Source organism: Hyperolius riggenbachi, chromosome 4, assembly GCF_040937935.1.
Source record: "Hyperolius riggenbachi isolate aHypRig1 chromosome 4, aHypRig1.pri, whole genome shotgun sequence".
NCBI classification, from domain to species: Eukaryota; Metazoa; Chordata; class Amphibia; order Anura; family Hyperoliidae; genus Hyperolius; species Hyperolius riggenbachi.
The window spans coordinates 402,814,113-402,838,000 of NC_090649.1; the positions used below are offsets into that span (position 1 = coordinate 402,814,113).

General features: G+C 42.5%; 1 protein-coding gene across 2 annotated transcripts in view; it reads left to right on the top strand.

The window, feature by feature from the left end:
- LOC137504197 (transmembrane protein 87A-like) overlaps positions 1 to 23,888 on the top strand; it is a 234,116-nt gene that overhangs the window by 126,374 nt on the left and 83,854 nt on the right. Inside the window, exon 1 of one of the 2 annotated variants that reach the window (XM_068232294.1) lies at positions 7,379 to 7,579. The exons of the other annotated variant lie outside the window; for it this stretch is intronic. Coding sequence (XP_068088395.1) covers positions 7,493 to 7,579 — 87 coding nt within the window. The 5' untranslated portion in view covers positions 7,379 to 7,492. Of the gene's footprint in view, positions 1 to 7,378; positions 7,580 to 23,888 lie in introns of those variants that run through there. 2 annotated transcript variants of the gene reach the window in all.

Here is a 23,888-nt window from a genome sequence, read left to right on the forward strand (position 1 = left end):
ATAAGTAGATAAAAACTTGTTCAACTTACATAACATATGTATTGTACTGTCCACTTTTCGGTTTTCAGTGAATTTTATAAAGTGCATAAAGAGACAACTGTTCCAATCATTTTCCATCTTTACTGCCTCTGATTGAAGCCAATCCTGATATGATCCCTTACTCTTTTTTTCTCAGCCCTCCTTCCCACTGAGCTCTGCAGAACCTGCCTTGTCATATCTAGCTTGCTTTGTAAACACATGTTAACACAGCATAGATCATAATTCGGCAGCTTCTGCAGAGGTGTGAGGTGTATTTCCTTTCACAGCCTCCTGTCATACTGAACTGCCCTCAGCCAAATAGTAAGGAGCAAGAATGTGGAAGGGGAGATAACAAGCTTCACTCTCCCCAGTCATGTACCAGAATAGAGCCAGGCTGACTGAGACTGGATTCATTACAGCAGACATTTTTCTGATTATATTGGAATTCTTGCAATACAGACTGCATGTGGACTACTTCATAAACACATAGCAGTGGGTAAATGGAATTTGATTTTAAGTCTGTCAATCCGGCTTTAAGCACTCAAACTTTTAGGATCAACATCTAGGGAGTCCTCACTGGCACAGCCAGATGAAGGATACGATAAGCAACACCCTCACATTTGGCCCCATCTTATAAAGGTTCTGTAGTCTGTGTCTTCCTTCCCTCGCTAAATCTCTATTTGAGGATTGAAGTGAGCATCTGGAGTAATTGGACAGCAGGTAAAATCATAAGGTGCACAGGAACAGCAGTCTGTTATCAGTGCAGCTTCAGTCTCTTATAGTCTCAGCCTATCTCAGTAAATAAAGTGTTGTCACGGTCTGTCACTGGTCAAAGAGTGTTTCCAGGCTAAAAGTTGTCCTAGGCGCTGTCATTGTCTCAGTAGCACTCCAGTCTGCGTTGCATATTAACCGAGTGCACATGAGCAGAAAACATTAACAGAGCACATGTCGTGGGTAGAAATGTATTGAAGACACACATTAAAGGTGGCCACTAACGGTCCAATTTTTAGCGAAAAATCGTGCGAGCGATCAGAAATTTTGATCGGATTGGTTGTTAATAATCTCAGTTGGTGGACACAATCGATTATGAGCGAGTGAAAAAAATGTCGGCCGAATGAATTTTCGTCTAACCAAAATTTGGATTTTCTTGTTGGTTGTGATAGATAGGAAGCAAAGATTGGTTTGTTGATGATGTAGTGAACGATGTATTACAATATTTCACTTCTGATCAGAATTTCTGATCACTCAAATGATTTTTCGCTAGAAATTGGAGTGTTAGTGGCCACCTTAACAGTCTATACGTTAATTCGAGACACAAACGATGGAAAATAAAAACGTTTTGTTATGCATTATAACTATTTGTTGACCATGTCAGTGCCTCCCATAATACAGTATGGATTAAACACTGTATGTTTGTAAATGCTAATTGTCTGTAGGGGTGGTGGTAGAGCTGGATCATCCACAAGGCAAACCTAGACAGCTGCCTAGGACTTGGAGAGAGTCTAGGGGCCTAATGGATGCTATCCCCCACTAAATCTAATTAGAAAAGCCAGGTGACTATCAGTGGTGGGCAAAAAAGTGCTATCTTGCCTTGGGCCCCACTTCACCTTAATCCTCTTCTGGGTGGTGGCATCTATGGGCAGGCTCCCTTATCATATAATCTTGCCTGAGACTTTGTGTACATTGACTTCATTTCTGCTAATCCCAATCCCGCTTCCAGCAGCTCAGTAGTACCAGCTCTTATTGTGTTCTTCTCATGAGAACCTTGCCAGTCCTCAGTCTGTTTGCCCTACATTTGTGCTGACCCCAGTAACTCAGCAACTCAGACGCAAAGTGGTAGAGCTGCAGTCACTAGGGCATGCACAGTAGGCAGTAGCAGTGTTAAGGAGTCTTGCCCAAGTTCTCCTACTACTGAATAGGTGCTGGCTTATTGAATAGGAAGAGACGAGTTTCAAACCCAGGTCTCCTGTGTCAGAGGCAGAGCCCTTAACCATTACAATGCAATTTATGATGCAATTTTTGCTGCAAAATGCATGAAACTTGCAATTGGGCCGAACCAAATCGGGAACCATTGCATTCAGTTGGCCCAATTCCAAGCGGCTTGCAGTTTACAGTGACATTTTTAAACCTGAAAATGAGCATCGTATTGATCATCTCTAGTCAGTTGACACTTGTGACTTCATTCCTGTGTTGTCTTCTTAGTGACACAATGGGCACACTGCCCAGATAACAGCTGCTTTCCTAGCACAAAGATAAGGACATGATTGGACATTTTCCAGTTTGGACTCTGCAGTGGGATGAACTGCCGGGTGCCAGTCTGCCAAGCAGGAACATTGGCATGTAAGGATCAGTTATCATTATGCATTCATGTAAAAGTGACATTTTCTCACAATGTGGAAGCAGGTAATGTTGCTGTTTCTCAGCAAACTAATGCAATGCCCCTACAACATCCTACGGCAGGTTATTTTTAGGGGAAACCAAATAACAGTAACATTTTTGGAAAAACAGACACATACCTGAGAAGAATCTAAAAAGAATCCATGCTAATTGTGCCCTGCAAGGACGTAACTAGAGGGGAGCAGCGGGCCAGAGCTGTGGGTGGGCCCAACTACTAACCTTCCCTTCCTCTGATACGAGGGACCATACTTCAGATCAGGTGTTTTGTGGCTACACCTGTTGTGGGTGTGACGATCGTGATGGCCACACTTGTTTTATGATCCCTGTGAGCAGGGCAGGTTCAAGACTTTTTGTTGCCTGAGGCAAACTTAGTCAGTATAGGTTGGTGGGTAGCAAGATATAGTTGCTCCATATAGATAGCCAGTATAGTTTCCCCAGTATAGGTAGCTAGTATAGTTTCCCCAGTATAGGTAGCTAGTATAGTTGCCCCAGTATAGATAGCTAGTAGGGTTGCCCCCAGTATAGGTAGTATATTTGCCCCAGTATAGGTAGCTAATGTAGTTGCCCCAGTATAGGTAGCTAGTATAGTTGCCCCCAGTATAGGTAGTATATTTGTCCCAGTATAGATAGCTAGTGTAGTTGCCCCAGTACAGGTAGCTAGTATAGTTGCCCCCAGTATAGGTAGCCACTAGCCAGCTATACGTAGTTACCTATAGGTATACCCAGTATAGGTAGTCTGGAAGGAGGAGCAGCGGGCACAGCGACAGGGGGGGCTGACCCCCCCTCACCTTAGTCCCCGCCTTCCACGCTTCCCCCTCCAGATATAAGATGGTGGCACACAGTGTTCCGGCGTCTGCAATGTGGAATTGGTAAGTCATTCCCCGCCTGCTGCTGCTGACACTGATCTTATATCTGAAGGGGGAGCGCGGAAGGAGGGGACCCAAGTGAGGGGGGAAGTCTGGCCAACCCCCGCCGATGTGCCTGCTGCTCCTCCTTCCTGCACTGTTACCCCCTCTTGCTCACGGTGGGGCCCCCTTCAATGCGAGGCCTGGGGCAACCCGGATGCAGCCCTGGCGCATGATGTCGTCTGAGGATGCGGCGTCACCTGGCGTCATGTGCGGTCAGCCACCTTGCTTGTGAGAAGGACCCCAAGGCCGTGAAGGGCACCAAGGAGAGGCTAGAGAAGAGGTGTGAAAATGTGGGGGCCCCATCAAAGTTTAGCAGGGAGGCCCCATTGAATTGTAGTTATGCCACTGTCCTGGCTGAGATTGAGGTGTGGACTCTAGTGCTGTAAGGTGAGAGTGCAAGCCACTTAGCCATCATGCCACTCACTAATTAATAAAAGTAGCATGCCTCTTGTCCCTCTCAGTTCCAAGCTGGAATGAGCACAGCCAATGTACAAGTAGCAGAAACACAGTGTGAACACTGCTGTACTCTGACGCTAGGCTGGTTTGATTTAAATATTTTACTAACTAGTCATATCTAAAGTGAGGTCACAAACTTTTTCCTGGTCAACTCATCAGGGTCCCCCTCCTCATTTAACAAACAGCCAATTTTGCCAATGCCTCTGGCAAGAACCTAGCATGTACAGTATACAGCAGTCTCCAATCACCCTTGATGCCTTTACCAGTGATCCTCTGCAGTATTGTGTGTGCTCCACCGCTCCCCACCCCTTAGCATAGCAGCAGAAGCCTGGAGGCTAGTGATCCATCTGTCAAGCATCAGCCACAACCTGTCACTGGAGGGACTGGGATGCAACATGCCTTGCCCTTGAGCATGTCTGTGTATGAGGCTTTAGAATCTGTAATAAAGTTATCCTTTTCAGTACACATAATTATACTCAAAGAAACCAATTTGACTTCTCCCAGAAGAGGCAGGGGTGTAGCAATAGGGGTTGCAGAGGCTGCAACCGCATCGGGGCCGGTAGGGCCCTCCCTCAACTTCAATATTAGCTCTCTATTGGTCCCGTGCTTGTAATAATCCCTTCTATAGATGCTTTGAATAGTAGTAATCATTAACAAACTGTTCCCCATCCCCTTCTTGCACCTCTGACACAGTGGTTGTCCTTGGCATGTTTTGGTGCGACATATCAATTGTTATGTATAGAGTGCTGGGGGGCCTAATGTAAAACTTGCACCGGGGCCCATAGCTCCTTAGCTACGCCACTGACAACATGAAAGTTATTGATAGCAATATCTAGAATGTAAGTGTAATAAATTCATCAAAACAGGCTTGTCCAACATTTTTCCATACAGGACCAAAGTAATTATCTTCTGAGGTTGTGTGCGCCAACACTGTGAGCTGCTCTGCATTCTGTTATCAGCAGTTCAAGAATGTAGCTCAGCTATGAAAACTTTCATCTGTTCTATAATAAGAGGGTGACCTGCAGTGACTCAGTGCCTTTCCATATAATTCTGTACTTATCACAGCTGATGTCAGCAGCATCAACTCTTTCATTGTAATAAGACCCAGGTTCTCAGCACTCAGTATAGTGCCCCAGATGGTACTCATGTTGGGCTCAGGTGGTACTTGAACTTGACACAGTCAATCTAGTACAGTGAGTGTTGAGAAGAAAGTTTAAGAAAAAAAAAACAATTTACCTGTTTAAGTGTTTTTAGTTAATAAAATGCTTAAATAATGTTTGAAAAGCATTAGTACAGAATGATGGAGAACTCTTAACAAATAAATATGCGTAAAGAGGTACTTAAAGGACCACTATCGCAAAATTGGAAACTTTAAAGTACATGTATACAAATAAGAAGTACCGTACATTTTCCTGGAGTCAAATGAGTCATAAATTACTTTTATCCTATGTTGCTGTGACTTACAGTAGGTAATAGAAATCTGACAGAATCAACAGGTTTTAGACCAGCGCATCGCCTCATAGGGGATTCTCAGGGTTTTCTTTATTTTCAAAAATACTTAGCGAATGACCGTTGTTCCATCCAACTGTCAAAAATAGTGTACGGTGAGCAGGGAGGCTCACTACATGAGAAATCTATTCCTTTTCACAAACAGACCATCAGGGGGCGCTGTATGACTGATATTGTGGTGAAATCCCTCCCACAAGAAACTCTGAGGACCGTGGTACTCCTGGCAGTTTCCTGTCTGTGAACCCTGTTGCATTGTGGGAAATAGCTGTTTACAGCTGTTTCCAACTGCCAAAAAAGCATGCAGCAGCTACATCACCTGCCAACAGTAAAAATGTCACCATGTAATAAATGTCAGAATATAAATTAGGGATTTAAAAGATTTTACAATGGGCAAACACTGACTAAATCATTTATACATAATTATTGTAAAAATTAAGCACTTTTTTTATTACATTATTTTCACTGGCGTTCCTCTTTAAGTGAAAACAAAGTGATGATAAACAACTGTATCTATCTTCCCACTTCTAAAAATTACTTTTAGATATCCCACAGTTTTATGTTATGTTTAAGAAAAAAACTTAAAGCAGATTTATTGTTTTGTCTCAGCAAAACTGGGGCAGGGTGGGTAAGGTGCAGGCTGGCTGGGTGGCTGGGGCAGGATGGGTAAGGTGCAGGCTGGCTGGGGCAGGGTGGGTAAGGTGCAGGCTGGCTGGGGCAGGGTGGGTAAGGTGCAGGCTGACTGGGGCTGGGTGGTCACCAGGGTGGGAAAGGTGCAGCTGGGTGCCATGATAGCAGACCTCAGATCAGCGGCAACAGGTATAACATCAGCCTCCCTCCCTCCCTGCAGAGTGCGAGCGGAGCGTGAAATATGATAAGACTTACTGGGACCTGACATGTCAGCAATGACCACTTCTCTCCCCGCAGCGCGCCAAGCGTCATCTCCTAGGTAACAGCGTGTCTCCTTACTGTGACGCGCTGCCGCCAGTACGTGTAGGCACGTCACAGTAAGGAGACACTCTGTTACCTAGGAGATGACGCTGGGAGCGATGCAGGGAGAGAAGCGGTCATCGCTGGCATGTCGTATTCCGGTGAGTCTTCTCATACCTAATGCTCCGCTCACACTCTGCAGGGAGGGAGGGAGGAAAGGGCACTAGCGAGCCGCCTCTCACAGATGGTCCCGCCTGTAGGCACGTGCCTTTTGTGCCTATGGATAAATCCGGCCCTGCTTCCCTTTAAGGGAAAAAACCTAAGAAAATTAACCTGTCCTGTGCTCTACTTTACTTTCAAGGTGGTGATCGTAAGTCGGCAATCAACATAGTGGTGATCAGTTGGATCGCCCTTTAATATAGCGATCATTATAAAACCGTTAGTCTTCAAACTGCAAAGTGGCAATCCTTCAAAATGGAAATCTCTTTAAATGCGGATATGTAGCGAGTTTCATAAATGTGGTGATGGATCAATGGATCTCTGGAAAATCACCATGGTTTCTGCAGCAATAACAGCCTTTTTCTAGCAACTTTTAAACTGATACCTTTTATAAATAGACTTAATATAAACGTTCAAATAAAAAGAAACATTATCTTTGGCCAAATCTTTCTATTGTTTTATTTAACACTGATTTATACAGCAGTGATAAAATGCAGCTCTATATAGCACTCTTTTTTATTCTTGCATATCTCAGTTCTTTGCAGTGTTGACTTGCATGATTGCATCCTGCTGTTCTGCCTTAGCTAACATCTTGGACGAAGCAACATGTGGAGAAACCTTGTCCCTCTTCCACCTACCTAAAGCTCGCAGCTTGTTTAACAAAATCTAGATAGATGGCATAAAAAGTTGGTAAAGTGAATCAATACAAAGCAGAGGGACTTACCTGTCTCTGGCGGCTCTTTCTAAGGCACATTACAAGAAAAGAGAAGGGTCGACATGTTCATAGGGCCCCCCCCAAGGGTCTGTCTCCCCTTGGTGCCACGGGCCATTGGGTACTGTGGCTTGTGGTAGCAGGGAGGCATATACTTTACCTGATTCCACGCTGGCCCGGTTGCCATGGGTTTCTCTGCCTACCGCCGACCTCCTTTCTTCCTGGTGAGGAAACCAATGCACTGTGGACAGCTGCAGCGGCGCTGTCCCCGTTGTAGCAGGCATATGCCATCACGTCAGCATGGCCATGCCTGTGAGGAGGGAAGAGATGCTCTGCTGATGCTGCGATGAGTGCGTCTCACCGTCAGGAGGAAAGGAGCAAAGGAGAAGGTGAGGCGGTGAAAACCATGGCAACCAGGCCGGCATGGATTCAGGTAAAGTATTTACCTCCTGTCTGCCGCTCACCTTGGGGAGCAGTCGGGGGGGGGGGGGGGGGGGGGGGTTGGGCTGGGGACCAATCTTTGGGATTGGAGGGAGGGGCCCCCAGCTTAAGTTTGCCCTGGTGCCCCAGTCCCATTAAACTGGCTCTGACTCCAAACCGGTTTACCTATATTACCAGTGTCCAGAAATCGGTGCTTTGGGAGCTGATATCTATGAGTCCCTCTGCAAACATTTTCATATTAGATTAGTAAAAGCCAGGGAGTGACTGTAACATTTTTGTTATTGAATTGCTAAGATTAGTGCATGCCTATTTTACAATCTACTGTATATATCAATACTATCTGCTGAATTATTTTAGTTTTTATCTCGATTGACTGGCCCACCAGCTTTTCTGTCTTGATTCCACTTGATTTGAATAACCTACTCCAAGATGCGATCGTTCACAAATAAATTTGGCAGAGACGCCGTTGCTGCACTCCTTCCCTGCTGTGTGTATATTTCCCCAGATGCCACACTGCTCTAATTCTCCCTCCCTTCAATACAGGTCTCCAGTGCATGGGTACAGGCAGCGGCACTCACCCTCTGCCTTCGGTGGCGTTCTTCTGTGTTGTAAGGGTCCACAATTGATGAGGTCATCAAGTGAGAGCCCTTACAACATAGAAGAACGCTGCTGGTGTAATGCATAACCACTGCTAGCAGGGCGGAGGGTGAGTGCCGCTGACTGTACCTATGCACTGGACACCTGCATTGGAGGCAGTGAGAATGTGGCATCAGCTGTCCTATAAAGTCAAGACATTACCTCTCCATCTCCAATATGTGTTTTGATTTTAGGGAACAAATACAAAAGTGCAGCCTGCAGCTGTCATACAATTTAGGGCCTTCCTCGTATCACTGACATCATGAGCATACAGTCTAATGCTTAAAAAAATCTTCTGAACTCTAATCCCTGCATTATGTCACTAACTTTCCTTAGGATCTTACACTCTAATCACAGTCTTATGCCCTCCTCGGTGACACGAGACAGTGATTAGAGTGTAACATCCTAAGGACAGTTGCAGGGATTAGAGTTGAAACATTTTTTCATTGGGGGTGTGGCCTGTGTTGAGGAGCGGAGTTTAGGGTGCCAGACCACCTGTGCCTAGAGGCTCCTGCATTGCAGAACTGGCCCTGCATGCGAATCACATGTGATTTGCATACAGTATGCGGAATGAAGGAACTTGCTGTGCGATTTTGAAATGCACATAAAATTGCATTGGAAAACGCACAATCCAATTTTTGTGCAACCCATAGACTTACATTGTATGCGAGTTTGCATGCATTTTCTGCTTTGTGGTGAAACGCATGTGATTCAAAGAGGTGTGAGCTCTGTCTGATATCTGATAGAGAATAAGGATCACCACTGCTGCCTGGAAAGTCCAGTTTATACAATGAATTCCATGATGGCTGTTGCCACATTTCTTTCCCTCCAGGCTTACTTTAAATCTGCAGCGCTGTAATATTGATACTGTAAATGAAGCTATTTCCTGAATGTAAGCTAAGCACCTATCATGATAAAGCAGGCATTCTTTCGTTCTAGGAAATGAGATAGAGCCATCAATATATCAGTGTTATTTCACATCATTTAGACTGCAGTAGTCTATGGGAAATAACATTTTTATCAACATCAAGAAACCACATCAGAGGAAATTGAAAAATCTCATGAAACATCTTTTATCACGATCTCATTGAGGTGCAGACTGATCCCGCTGCCTCGTTCAAGTGAGAGTGGATCTTAGGGCATAGTTTTCACACTGAAGGCTCTTTGATCTTTAAACAAAATATAATATTACACAAAGGGGACCGAGTGACTGCCTAACATAGTTTCCAGATTTTATTTTATGTTTAAAGTTCAGATTGTGCAATGTTGGAGATTGTTTGAAATAGTTTTGAACAGGTAATGACATCCCTGCATACTAAGTTCCTCTTTTTCAGCCAAGTATCTTTCATTCATTTTGTATAAAGCAAGATTTTGTTGCATCACATCCTGTCTTCATATTTGTCTAGCTATCCCTCCTAGCCTACCCACATCCATGGAATGCCTGCCCTCCACCTTCAATTATTGCATATTTATCATCATCTGCTAAACCCATATCTACTACCCCTAGGCCCTTATGCAATTCACTTTTTATCCTCCATTTTCTCTTGGGGGATAGTTTTTCATCACTCTGCAATTAAAAAAAATACCAAAAAGTAGGTGAAGGTGTACTGTCAAAGGTATTCTGAGTATTTTCTTCTTTTTTAGTGGCTTAAAGGAAACCTGAGACTATTAAATTGCAGTATTTATAATTACCTGGGATTTCCTCCAGCCCCATGAACACCGTTGGCTCACCCTGTCCTCCTGGGTAACTCTGTTCCTCTGCTGGCTGGAAATTTGCCAGTCATCCCCAGTCATGCTCCACTGCACATGTGCGACCCTATCGTGTTTCTGATGCATGGAGTGTTCTGTGTCTGCTCAGTTAGTACTGCTCAGACACAGCACTTGGGGCATGCTTGCAGCCGGGCCACATATTCGCAGTGGAGTGTGACTGGGGAAAATTGGTGGTGAATTTACTGGGCCGGCCAGCAGAGACATAGAGCGGCCTGGATAGGTGGCAAGGGAGCCCGCGGCAAACATGGGGCTGTCGGAAGCCCCAGGTAGGTATAAATGCTTGCAATATAAATGTCTTTTGTACATGTTAAAGGGAATTTTTATTGCAAAGGGGCCATATGCAATTCACTTTTTTACCTCAGTTTTCTCCCAGGAGATAATTTTTCATTTTCAATTTAAAATAACTTTTTAGCACTTTGCAATGGAAAAAGTATAAAAAAATAGGTAAAAAGTACTATCAAAGTTATTTTGAGTATTTGTTTGCTTGCTGGTGGTGTAAACTGCATTTTATTGACAAGTTTAAAAATATCACCTAGGAGAAAATGCAGGTGAAAAAGTGAATTGCAAATAGACCAAGGTGCGAAGAAATCACCTAGGAGAAAACTTAGGAGAAAAAGTGAATTGAACAAGGGGTCTAGGGCCCATATGCAATTTACTTTTTCACTTGAGATTTCTCCTAGAAGATACTTTTTAATCTCTTTTTAAAATATCTTTTATAGCACTTTGCAATGGAAAAAGTACCAAAAGTAGGTGGAAAGGAACTGCCAAAATTATTTGTAGTATTTTCTCCCTTGCTGGTAGTTTAACCACTTGCCGACCGCGCACTCATACCGCGCGTCGGCAAAGTGGCAGCTGCAGGACCAGCGATGCAGTTCTGCGTCGCCGGCTGCAGGCCAATTAATCAGGAAGCAGCCGCTCGCGCGAGCGGCTGCTTCCTGTCAATTCACGGCGGGGGGCTCCGTGAATAGCCTGCGGGCCGCCGATCGCGGCTCACAGGCTAAATGTAAACACAAGCGGAAATAATCCGCTTTGTTTACATTGTACGGCGCTGCTGCGCAGCAGCGCCGTAAGGCAGATCGGTGATCCCCGGCCAATCAGCGGCCGGGGATCGCCGCCATGTGACAGGGGACAGCCTGTCACTGGCTGCACAGGACGGATAGCGTCCTGTGCAGCCCAGATTGCCAGGGGGGACAGGGATGAGAGGGAGGGGGGGAATTTCGCAGCGGAGGGGGGCTTTGAGGTGCCCCCCCCACAACACCCAGGCAGGCAGGAGCGATCAGACCCCCCAAGCACATCATCCCCCTAGTGGGGAAAAAAGGTGGGCGATCTGGTCGCTCTGCCTGCACCCTGATCTGTGCTAGGGGCTGCACTGCCCACCCAGCACAGATCAACTAAAACAACGCTGGTCCTTAAGGGGGGGGGGTAAAGGGTGGGTCCTCAAGTGGTTAAAAAGCATTTTATTTACAGGGTATGAAAATATCACCTAGGAGAAAACGCAGGTGAAAAGTGAATTGCATGAGCCCCTGGCACAATAGTTTTCTCAGAGGTTATTTCAAAACGTATCTTAAAGGCCTTTTAAACCACCAGCAATCAAGAAAATACTCAAAATAAATTTAATAGTCCTTTTTCACCTACATTTAGGTACTTTTTCCATTATAAAATGCTGAAAGGTAAGTATAAAGAGAAGATGAAAACTAACTCCTAGGGATAACTTAGGTGAAAAAGTTAATTGCATATGGGCCCATGCCCCTTATGCAACTACCTTTTTCACCTAACGTTTCTCCTAGATATTATTTTCACACCTTGTCAATTAATACCCTTTAAACCACCAGCAAGCAAGAAAATACTCAAGATATTTTTGAGAGTACTTTTCCTCCTACTTTTTCAAATACAAAGTGCTGAAAAGTTATTTTAAAGAGAAGATGAAACATTCTCTCCTAGGAGAAAACTCAGGAGAAAAAGTTAATTGCATATGGGCCAATGGGGTTGATTCATCAAACATCAGTAACATTACCATGCACATACAGCAATATCACTGTTACTTCCACGTGTAAGTACCGTGAGATATGCTAGTAGCGTGACACGTGGTACTCCAATAGTGTGACCATTACTATGGTACTGTGCGTTATGTAGTGGTCGCACCACTAGCGATTCTCATGGTACTTACACACGGAAGTAATGGTGATATTGCTGTGTGCTGTGCATGCAGGGTAATACCACCGCTGTTTGATGAATCAACCCCAATGTTTTTTAAATCACCAACAAGCAAGAAAATACTTAAAATAGTTTTAATAGTACTGTGCTGAAAGTGCTGAAAAGGTATTCTAAATAGAAAATGAAACATTATCTTCTAGGAAAAAACTCAGAAGAAAAAGTTAATTGCATATGGGCCTTAGTGTGTGTTTTATCTTACCTCATTGTAATGCTTCAGTCTAAGTAAACATTATTACTTTATATGTAGAGATGATCATGGAACTGGGACAGCTAAATTAAGTCAGCAATTCAAGGATTTGGAACTCATGAGCCACACTTGAATGTTAGCCAATTTAGCACTCATCTAAGTTGTTAAAATGTGTTTGTGATGAAAATTATCTTAATTAGCTCATTATCTTTCCCAGGATTGGCTTTAAAGTAATGATATTAAATGGTCCAAGATTAAAATTTAAATTAACACTACATGTAATGAAATACAAAAAAATGTGTGGGCCCTGCCAAAGAAAATCTAATTAATTGTGTTGCCATTGTGGGGTACTGGATAGTGTACTGGATAAAGGCACTGCCTTTGACATGGGAGTATCTGAAGGAGTTCTTGAGCGCTTCTTGAGCGTGTACCAGTGGCTGCAGATCTTGAGCGCTTTGAGTCCGACAGGAGGAAAGCGCTATACAAATGTTCAGTGTTCAGATTATTACTTTACAAGGACTGACAGAACATACATCAGCTCCCTTGACTCAGTGACAAGGGACATGGGGTTCTCTCCCACCTCCAGAGGTGGTGTTAAAATTGAGGGTTATGTACTATTTGGTCACTTCTGAATGTAAACTTATGATATAAATTATTTGTGCAGTATAAATGATAAATAGAACATTAGTAGTATAGAAAGAGTCTTGTGTTTTTATTTTCTGTCATTGCTACTGTTTACAACATTTCTGCAGTAAAACCTCATTAGTATCTTTTTCGCACTGCTGGCTTCTATCCACTGATCAGGAAACCGGACTGAATTCGACAGGTTGTCGACAAACTCTTTTGCATAGATTTCAGCAAGGCTTGGTGTACAGAGGTGCCAGAGTAGAATAAAAACGTTTAAAAACCGTCTAAAAGAGGGGGATGTTCAGGTGGACTTACCTCCCTCAAAAATATAAAACTCAATTGAGTCACAATATATCAATACAAAAATATTTTATTGAACTACACTTAGTGCAACGCGTTTCATAGGTGTGGTCCTGCTTCATCAGGCAAACAGGAGTATAACTCAATGGGTCTAGATGCAGAAGTGAGCAGAAGTGAGCGCCTCTGTGGAGGCGCTCACTTCTGCATCTAGACCCATTGAGTTATACTCCTGTTTGCCTGATGAAGCAGGACCACACCTGCGAAACGCGTTGCACTAAGTGGAGTTCAATAAAATATTTTTGTATTGATATATTGTGACTCAATTGAGTTTTATATTTTTGAGGGAGGTAAGTCCACCTGAACATCCCCCTCTTTTAGACGGTTTTTAAACGTTTTTATTCTACTCTGGCGCCTCTGTACACCAAGCCTTGCTGAAATCTTGAGTCCACCCTCGGTGGAGGGGTGCTACCCCGTTTCCTATCTACAGAGAGCGACATCTTAAAAACCTGAGTGGGGTCAGGTTCTAATACTCCCCACCTGCACTTGAAGTGGTTGCCTATGGGTAACCCATGTTTGTGAGTATATCTAAATATTTTGCTTTTAACCACAACCAGCTTAACAATACTACACCATATCGGGCTCTCGATTTCTCTTTGTTGTTCCAAGCATCTTTTGCATAGATAACAACTCAAGTTTTTTAACTCTTCCTATACTGGGAAATTTCTTAGTAGGTATAGTACTATATGTGTATATCCCAGACTACATCCCCTTAACTTCAGCCTCTTCTGTGCTAACAGAGATGCAACACCATTTGGATAAAAGAGATGTGGTTGTGTCTGCTTTTACATCAACTCATGGTGCCCGAACACTACCATTCTAAGCAAATGCTGCTTCCCTGACCTAAAACTTCCCATTAATAGTTGCAGACCTACATACTCTCCAAGAGAGTTCTCCTCTTCTGCACTTGCAGAAGTCTACATCCCCCCGATGCATATGTCATGAACTTCAACAAAGCCAATCTTCGCTCTGAGATGCCACATTGCTTTCAGCACATCTCATGCCCAACCAGGAACAGCAAAAAATCTGGACTACTGCTACACTGTCCTCAAGGATGCCTACAAAGCTGCCCCTTGGGCCGCCCTTGGAAACTCTGACCACTGCCTCATCCAATTAATCACCACCTCCAGGAGGCATTTTGAGTCCTCCAAACCAGCTCTCAAGACAGTCAAAAAGTGGACAAATGAGGCTAAACAACAACTACAGGCCTGCTTTGACTGCACTGCCTGGTCAGTCCTTATTACCCCAAACGGCAACCTGGACGAATGGGCAGACAACATCACCTCCTATATCAATTTCTGAAAGAAGACTTGCATCCGCTCAATGACCTACTGAGTTTTTCCCAATAATAAACCTTGGTTTAATAACGAGTTATATCTGCTTCGACAAACCAAAGAGGAAGCGCATAAGTCTGGAAAACGGGAAGACTTCAATAAAACCGGGAACTACCTAAACAGGGAATTGAGAGCTGCAAAGAGGTCCCACTTGGACAAAATGAGACTGAGCCTCAGCTGAAACAATGCGAGAGAGGTGTGGAAAGGACTCAAAGCGGCCACAAACTACAAGGCCCCCCCAACGAGCAACTCCCAGCATTGAGCTTGCTGAAGCACTTAACAGGTTCAGCTGCAGGCTTGAAGAAAACCAACCTATTCCTGGCTTAGCCTACATCCACCACCAAAACATAGTCCAGCCTGCCGCACCTCCTTTTCTAGCTAACCCAGGCCCCCAATCCCACTAACAGTAGATGTGAGGGCGATCCAGAAACTTCTCTATAAACTAGATCCAATTATTTTGAGTACTTTCTTGCTTGCTGGTGGCTTAAAAGGCATTTTACTGACAAATTGTGAAAATATCACCTAGGAGAAAACTTAGGAGAAAAAGTTAATTGCATATGGGCCTTTGCGTTTTCTACTAGGAGTTAATTTTCATATTCTCTTTAAAATAACTTTTCACCATTTTACAATTGAAAAAGTACCAAAAAGTTGGTGAAAAGGTACTGTTAAAATTATTCTTAGCAATTTCTTGTTTGCTGTTAGTTTAAAAGGCATTTTATTATTAAAATATCACCTAGGAGAAAACTCAATTGCGTATTATTATTAACTATATTTTCAAATAATTTACTCAAAATGCATTTGCTTGGTTTGCTAAAAGAAGGCTACAGATAGTCACTTGGTCACCTTTCAACCATTATTTTGTAAGGAATGTTTCTTAGCATTTTAGAGGGCAGAGATAGTATATTTGGTAGTTAACTAACCATTTTATCAGCCTTTACACCTGGACTAACTCCAGCTGTGCTAGAATAGAATGCCTGTAGTGTGTAAGAGAGACCTTCTGCTCCCTATTAACTGGCCATCTTTTCATGCTACATAATTATTCTGTTAATCATTTGACTATTCACGTAAAATGTTTCAGCATGTGCTTTAGTAATCATTTTAGTGGTAGCTTTGATGGATTCAGGTGGCTTGACCAGGGCAGACATCAAACACAATGCTTTTGTCCTCTACTTCTGAGCACTCATGTCAAGATGCACCTGACTTGAATGTATTTTTGTTTTTTTTTTTTCTCTAAGCAATGATTGGTGCATTTACTGTACACTGTTTTGGCAGTTTTGACAAGTTTTCAACGCATAGTCCAAAAGGTGAAAAAAGGCGAGCTTTATCCAACCCATACCAAAAGGTAAAGAGGCCGATGTGATTTAGTATTTGCTGGTTTATAATAAATTAGAGAAATAGTCGAATCCAGCTCTTAGAATAATTAATTACAAGTATCGCCACCGCCTCAGACTTGTGTGGATCTTGATGGCTGGATATCGATGTTTTGGGGTGGATGACTTTAAATTCTGTATATTATAACTTAGGATAAATGTAGCAGCAACGATCACCATGAGGGTTAATACAATGTAAGTAGTCCAGTTCCACAAGTTTGCAAAGGAAGATAAAAATTCACTAATGATTGTAGTGTAAACTGTAAAAAAATGCTTATTGTATTAAACCTAAAGAGTACCTTAATTGGACACAAAAGTTTGCACCTTCACACATATCTTGAAAAGGGCATATCAGGCTTCCAACCGTAGCAGCAAGTGGGCAGGCCGGTAAACAGCATAAAACCACAGTGTCCCACAATTCCCTCATTAGCATCACACTGTCATATTATTCAGGCTTTCCGTCTTAGAACAAACCCTGAGAATCCCCATCAGGAGATGGGGCAGTACAAAAAAAACCTCAGAACAGTCATGTTTAACTAAATTCTGTAAGTGATGGCGACCTATTTATAGTGAATTTATAGTGCATTTTGCTTTGGGGCAAATGTACATTTGCATACACATTTACGTTTTGGAAATTTTGCAATATTGGTCTTTCAAGCTAGACATACATGAATGGATAACAGTTCAATCGGGCAAGCATTTGATAATGCTCCAATCAAAAAGGTGTATGGAGTGATGTACCCCTTGCCCAATACAGAATCCATTAGACCACTGCCCCATTAGTATTCTACCATTCAGTGCAGTACAATGCTTTATAATGTACATTAAATAGAGGCGTGAGTTAATTTGCATGCCAGAATAGACAATAAACTGGAATAGACGATAAATCTTTATCAAAGTGTTAAAACTAGCGGTTCCGTTAACCACATAGATACTGTAACGATTGGTGTCAGCACACAGAGATCTCTGATCATTGGTGATCTGCAGTATCACCAATAATACAGATGCTATACCTGATTATGTGGTGATCTGCAGAATCACCAATAATACTAGTATAGCCTGACACTGGACAACCAATGGGAGACAGTGTTTGGTGTAACAGTAATACGGATGAGAGAGTTCACCCGAGGAGTGGGTGACCCAGACTGTATTGCAGCCGGTGCTCACCTTATGGGCGGATGAGACAGACCGTGCTGCAGCCAAGGAGTATATATGTACCACAACAAAGAGAAGGAATACAATAGTGCTGTACAACTGATCACCTGTGGAGCAAGTGATTCAGACTGTACTGCAATCGGGTAGTGTTTGGTGCACAGTACAAGGAGGAATAATCCCAGTAATACTGGACTAAGGATCCCCTGAGGAACAGGTGGACCAGACTGTGTTGCAGCCTAGGAGTAGTTGATGCATTTGGTACTGCAGCCTAAGTGACACAGAAAGTACTGCAGCCTAGGAGCAAGTGGCACAGACAGTACTGCAGCCAAGGAGCAAGTGACACAGACAGTACTGCAGCCTAGGAGCAAGTGACACAGACAGTACTGCAGCCTAGGAGCAAGTGACACAGATAGTACTGCAGCCTGTGGATACCTGAAGGGCGGGTATCCCAAACTAAGCAGCAGTATCCTACACCGGAGAGGTTGGTGTAAGATTCCCTCACCAGTGGCAGAGCCCACTGATGCGGGTTGCAAAGTCAGACAGGCAGAGTTAGCAACGAGCGGACAGATACAGTACAGAAGCGGAAGACTGATTAAACGTCAGGGACAGGCAGGGTCGGCAACGTGAATCAGATAGGCTGAGGTACAGAATCGACAAACGGAAGAATAGTCAGAGCAAGCAAAAGGTCATTACAAATAAACAATGCAATAGTACTTTACAGCTATCAACAGAATCTGGCTAAGTGTGGATCCCCAGCTCCGGCTGGTTCTAGCACACTTTAAGATCTGACTAGGGTCTGAGCGATAACACACTATAGCATTCGCAACAGCAGACGCGGAGCTACTGACAGGCCTGCTCTATATATACTCAACATGCTCCACACCGCCGCCCCAGTCACTCAGCCAATCCGGACGCTAGCTGGAGTCAGCTGACCGCATGATCAGCTGACTTCCCTCTTAGCTGCATAAAGGTCCTGTCGCTCTGCTCGCGCGCGTGTAGCCCTTTGCCTGTGAGCAATGGAAGGACCAGGCATAACCTGAGCATGTAACCGCACGGCAGAGGCCGCAGGCTGATACGCGGAGATAGCCGACATGCCGCTTGTTTCAGCGGTGGCATCTCTGCTATTCCTTACATTTACTTGTTTGTTTACTGGTATCACACTCAGTCCCTTGAAATCAAAAAAATTAGTGGTGGCATATTTTCTTCTCATGTGAGAGTAGTAGCCCTCACGGTTTAGCGGCATGATTACTGGTATTATTTACATTTTCTACCATATTTAAGCACGGTTATTGCACCTCTTTGTAATATGTACACCAATATAGGATTCAGATCCATGTTGTATCCGCTTTAGGCTAGGAACACACTTAGCAGAAATGCTAGTGTTGCGGAAAATGCAGCATTTTTGCCGCTAATGAAAGTCAATGGTCTGTATCAAAAAACGCATATGCGTTTTTGATTCGTTTTTTTTTAAATGCTGGTTTTGTTGCAGATTTTTCAAAAACGCACATAAAGAAAGTCAATGGTAACGCAATGTAATGCGTTTTTCATGCGTTTTTATATGCATTTTTTTTTTGTGTGGTTAGCACAACTTCCCACATCCCAAAAACATACAGATACGTTCATTGGCTTCCCCCTAAATTGGCCATAAATTATGATTATGATTCATACACTACACGATATAGACATATGACTATGGTAGGGATATAATTGTGAGCCCCTCTGAGGCACAGTTAAGTGACAAGACAAGATACTCTGTACAGCGCTTCGGAAGATGTTGGCACTATATACCATAAATACTAAATAATAATCTAAAGTAAAACTTTAAGTGACTGCAAAGAGACTTGGGGCCATATCCTATTATCTTTTCTCCTGAATTTTCTCCAAGGAGATATTTTCACACCTTACCAATAAATGAACTTTAAAGGACAACTGAAGCAAGAGGGATACCTAAGCTGCCATATTTTTTTCCTTCTAAGCAATACCAGTTGCCTGGCTAGCCTCCTGATCCTCTGCCTCTAATACTTTTAGCCATAGATCATGAACAAGGATGCAGCAGATCAGGTGTTTCTGATATATTTGTCAGAACTGACAAGATTAGCTGCATGCTTGTTTCTGGTGTGATTCAGACACCACTTCAACCAAATAGACCAGCGGGGCGGCCAAGCAACTGGTACTGTTTAAAATGAAATGAATATGACAGCCTCCATATTCTTTTCACTTCAGTAGTCCTTTAAGGCCTCTTTCACAGTGCGACGTTAAAGTCGCATGTTAAAACAACATTTAACACAGAATAACGCACTGCAATGAAAAATCAATGCCCCATTCAGAGTGCACACGTTCCGTAGGTGTCTCACACTGCACGTTAAGTGAGAGTACTGCATGCAGTGCGTTATACACTGTTAACAGCTACGTTACACTGTTTGCACATGCTCAGTAATGACTTGGAGAAATACTTTTCGATGCCTGTATTTTCTACTTTATATGCGGTATGCACTGGTAACGCTGCGTTGCGACTTTGTGGGCGCGTTGCGTTGTCACAGTTTGCGTTGCGACTTTAACGTTGCATCAAACCGCAACGTCCTACTGTGAAAGAGGCCTTAAGCTTCCACCATTCAAGCAATTACTCAATATAAGTTTGATAGTATTTTTAGTACTTTTTTTAATTGCTAAGTGCTGAAAAGTTTGAAAAATTATCTTCTGGTAGAAAACTCAGGGGAAAAAAGTTTATTGGATAAGGGTCTTGGAGGGGTCTCATAGATTCCCAAGAGCTTAAATTCTTTGTATTTTCCATGGCAGTCTAGACTTTACAAATAAATGTCCAAAGCTGGTGTTTTGTCTACAGAAAACAGCAGAAAATGATCTCAACTAGTTCTTGAAGACACTCTAAAATTCATGAGAACTTCCAAGAGAGTAAAGAGTGGAAATAAGGCTTGGTTTTACAAATGAAAAGCACTTACACATAAGTTTCACCCTACTGTTTTTTATGTACCTAATTTAGCCTAGAATGAGGAAAGCACAATATTGTCTCAATTACGTAACTATGGATCAGTCTTCAAAACCACAACTTCCAGTCCTTTGTGTGTTGAGAAGGAAACTCATCCTAAAAAAGATAACAATACCCCTCCCTGTGAACAACCTATACAAGGAATATGGAAATGTGCCATGGAACAGCACAAGTAAGAATCTGATCTATGAAACTGGCAAGCAGTCAGATCAGTGATGTTCCCATTATTATTGAAATTCATGCTCTTCCCAGGAATGCACTAGGGGTGGTGCCAGTAGCTGCTATGGTATTGGGTGGAATCCTTAAAAATTGACTATAAACAAATACATGAAAAGTATAAATATAGGTCAAAATGCAAGATCAGATAGATCATAGATACTCTAACTTAGTGAAGGATCTCTCAACTTTTGTTATTTTTATATATTTATATATATATATTTTTATATATAGCTTTTCTTGTATCACTAATCTATTCAACAGATTCCCTTTTCATTAGCTGTGATCTCCCAGGCAGAGCATCACTTATTTCCTTTATCTTGGCTGAAAATGTGATGCTTGCCAATGGTTAATATGTATCATATGGATGTCTAAGATTAAAAAGTCTGTATCTAAAGTTTAGGTCTAAAATGTATAACTTTGGAACAAACATTAAGCTTGTCATCATCACAATTTCTTTTCACTCACTACCTTCTTCTTCTGTCTTTTTGTCCAACTATTTTCATTCTCACAAGTATTAATTTAAGCTTCTAAACCACACTTGTCAAATTCTTTTACATCAACTAGACTTTTTATGTAACTCATGGTGTAATTTTATAATACTGTAAACTGTTTATGCTGTTGCATTTTGGATTTTGCCATACCAGTGCCCAAATACGTAGCCCCATTGCAATTCCTTCTGTATGCCACAAGAGTAACAAAGACTTATACAAACACTGTCTAAAGGCCCATACACACGCCGGATTTCCGTGAACAATGGGTCGTTCGGCTGATCTGCTTGGCGGATCGCTCAAGTCCGCTCTTATCAGCCAAACGTCAGACTGTACACACGCCTGATTTCACGTCAGAACGACTGGTCGTTTGGACGTTACATCATTTCTTAAGGCCCATACACACGCTGGATTTCCACAAACGACAGGTTGTTTGGACGTCCAAACGATCGGTCGTTCTGACGTCAAATCAGGCGTGTGTACAGTCTGTCGTTCGGCTGGACGATACATCATTTCTTAAGGCCCATACACACGCTGGATTTCCGCGAACGATGGGTCTTTTGGACGTCCAAACGACCGGTCGTTCTGACGTCAAATCAGGCATGTGTACAGTCTTAAAAAGAAAAAACACGCTTAAAAAGAAAAACAAAAAGACAAAACAAAGGGTAATAGTTTTTAATTTGACTGCAGCTAATTTTTTTTGCCAGTTTCAAAGCTCAAGCCATCTAAAGTCATATTGCCTGAATGAGATGGTCTAAGCATCAAAAGCTTAAAAAAAAACTATCTTGTCATCACAATATGTTGCCTGCAATGACTTCTGTTATTTTTTTAAGTAGGTTTTTTGAAAAGCTAGTCTGTAGATTGTTAAAAAAAAAAGTATCTGCTTTTTGCTGTATAAGTTCTGTGGCTATAGAAAATGTTGGCACTTAGTATCAATAAGATTATCTCCAACAATGTATGTGATGCTTCTGGTTTTGATTTAAGGGTACATAATAATGTTCTGCTAGACTTGGTCTGGATTACTCCAAGTTCAGAGTTGTTATTTATCTTGTGTGACACCCTGTCCATCACGGAGGCTGAGATAATGAGTTTCTTAGAACTGTGAATACACTGAACTACTCAAAGTTCTAAGAAGTGAAGCGTGTAATCAAACCAAAGAAATACTCATCTGGCCATTAAACATGATGGGTGTGTGTCAGAAATCTCAATGAAATTTTAATCATTTTTTTTTTGTATTACTGACCACTTCGTGTGTGGTCAACACTGTCAAGCAGAACATATACATCTGGTAAAAAAATTCCCTGAGAAGTAGATACAAATCAGTTATTTATCACTGCCATTGGCCAGCATTCAAGTTTGGAAAGCTTTGAGAAAATAGGTGTGTTTTGAGTTTGAATACTGTGATGAAGTGTGAGATAGGACTGTTTTCCTAAAACTTTCAACTCGTGTATGTGTATGGCCAAAACTGACTCCATGATGACAATACTTGGCTGCATGGCTCAATTCCAGTATCTTTTCCCTATGTCGGTGTGGCTTTCATCTCTTGAGTAGAGGCAAAATAATAGCCATAACTTCCATAGTGGCTGCTATAGGGCCCGGGAGCAGGTCCCTCAAGAGCCACTTGACATTGAACTACTGAGGTGGGTTCAGTACATAGGTTGTGGTTAACATCTCAGTATTTTTGCTGGACATTCAAACTCAATAATGTGGGGTTGCACACTTGGAGGAAATGACATCATGAGTCACAAGCTTGTGCAGGAGAAATATTGGTATCTGGAGACCCACTGCCCTGAACAGATTTATAGGAGAGGATGGCAACTATCTTTCTCCTTGTACTTAAAGAGTTGTGTGTTGTACATGGCTTTATGTCTACCAATACTTTATGTTGGAGGCCCTGATGGTATGAAAATGAAAACTTCACTACCAACAATCACAAGGAAAATAATTTTCATGAAATATTTTGGAATTTTGAAATTATTATTATTCAGTATTTATATAGCACCGGCATCTTCCACAGTGCTGTACAGAGTATAATGTCTTGTAACTTAACTGTCCCTCAGAGGGGCTAACAATCTAATCCCTACCATAGTCTATGTACAGTATATATTGTGTAGTGCATGTATCGTAGGCTAGGGCCAATTTTAGGAGGAAGCCAATTAACTTATCTGTATATGTGTTTGGGATGTGAGAGGCAACTGGCGTTCCGGGTGGAAACCCATGCAGACACAGGGAGAACATACAAACTACATGCAGATAGTGCCCTGGCTGGGATTTGATTCGGGGACCCAGCGCTTGCAAGGTGAAGATGCTAACTACTATGCCACCATGCTGCCCAAATTATTTAGCTTGAAATAAAAATGTATGCTACTTGAAGACCTTCATCCCTTTCAGCAGCCCCTCTGTTCCATATGGAATCCCTCTATTAGTGGCATCCCTTGGTCACAGCTTATGTGGCCTTTGCAGAAATCTGACCCTATCCTATATACCCATGCAAAAAATAATACTAATTTTGACCTTCTATGAGCCACATCGTTGATTTAAAAATCTTACTAAAATAGTTTGCTTTTCGGCATGTTGTATAGAGGACTGGTGGAATCATTTTATGATGTAGCCCTGGAATGTAAGAGAACCTGTTTGGGCCGGTCACAGAGCAAAACAACACACAAATACAGTAGTGTACACTTGATGATTTCCACTCAATCTCTGATTTCACTTAGCCCAGTACTGAGGGTTCAGAACAGGTTATTACAGGCATATGTAATAAGACATCACAGATCCGCTACACCAAACATTTTTGTGTACTTGTGTACATGTTTTGTATGCCGACTTGGTTACTTTTATGTGATATTAGAAAGCTTGCTTGTGTGTATTACTGGCAGCAGTGTAAATATTGAGGTCAAAGGTCACATCTGTGGTCAGCTTTTACTTCACCGCTAAGCT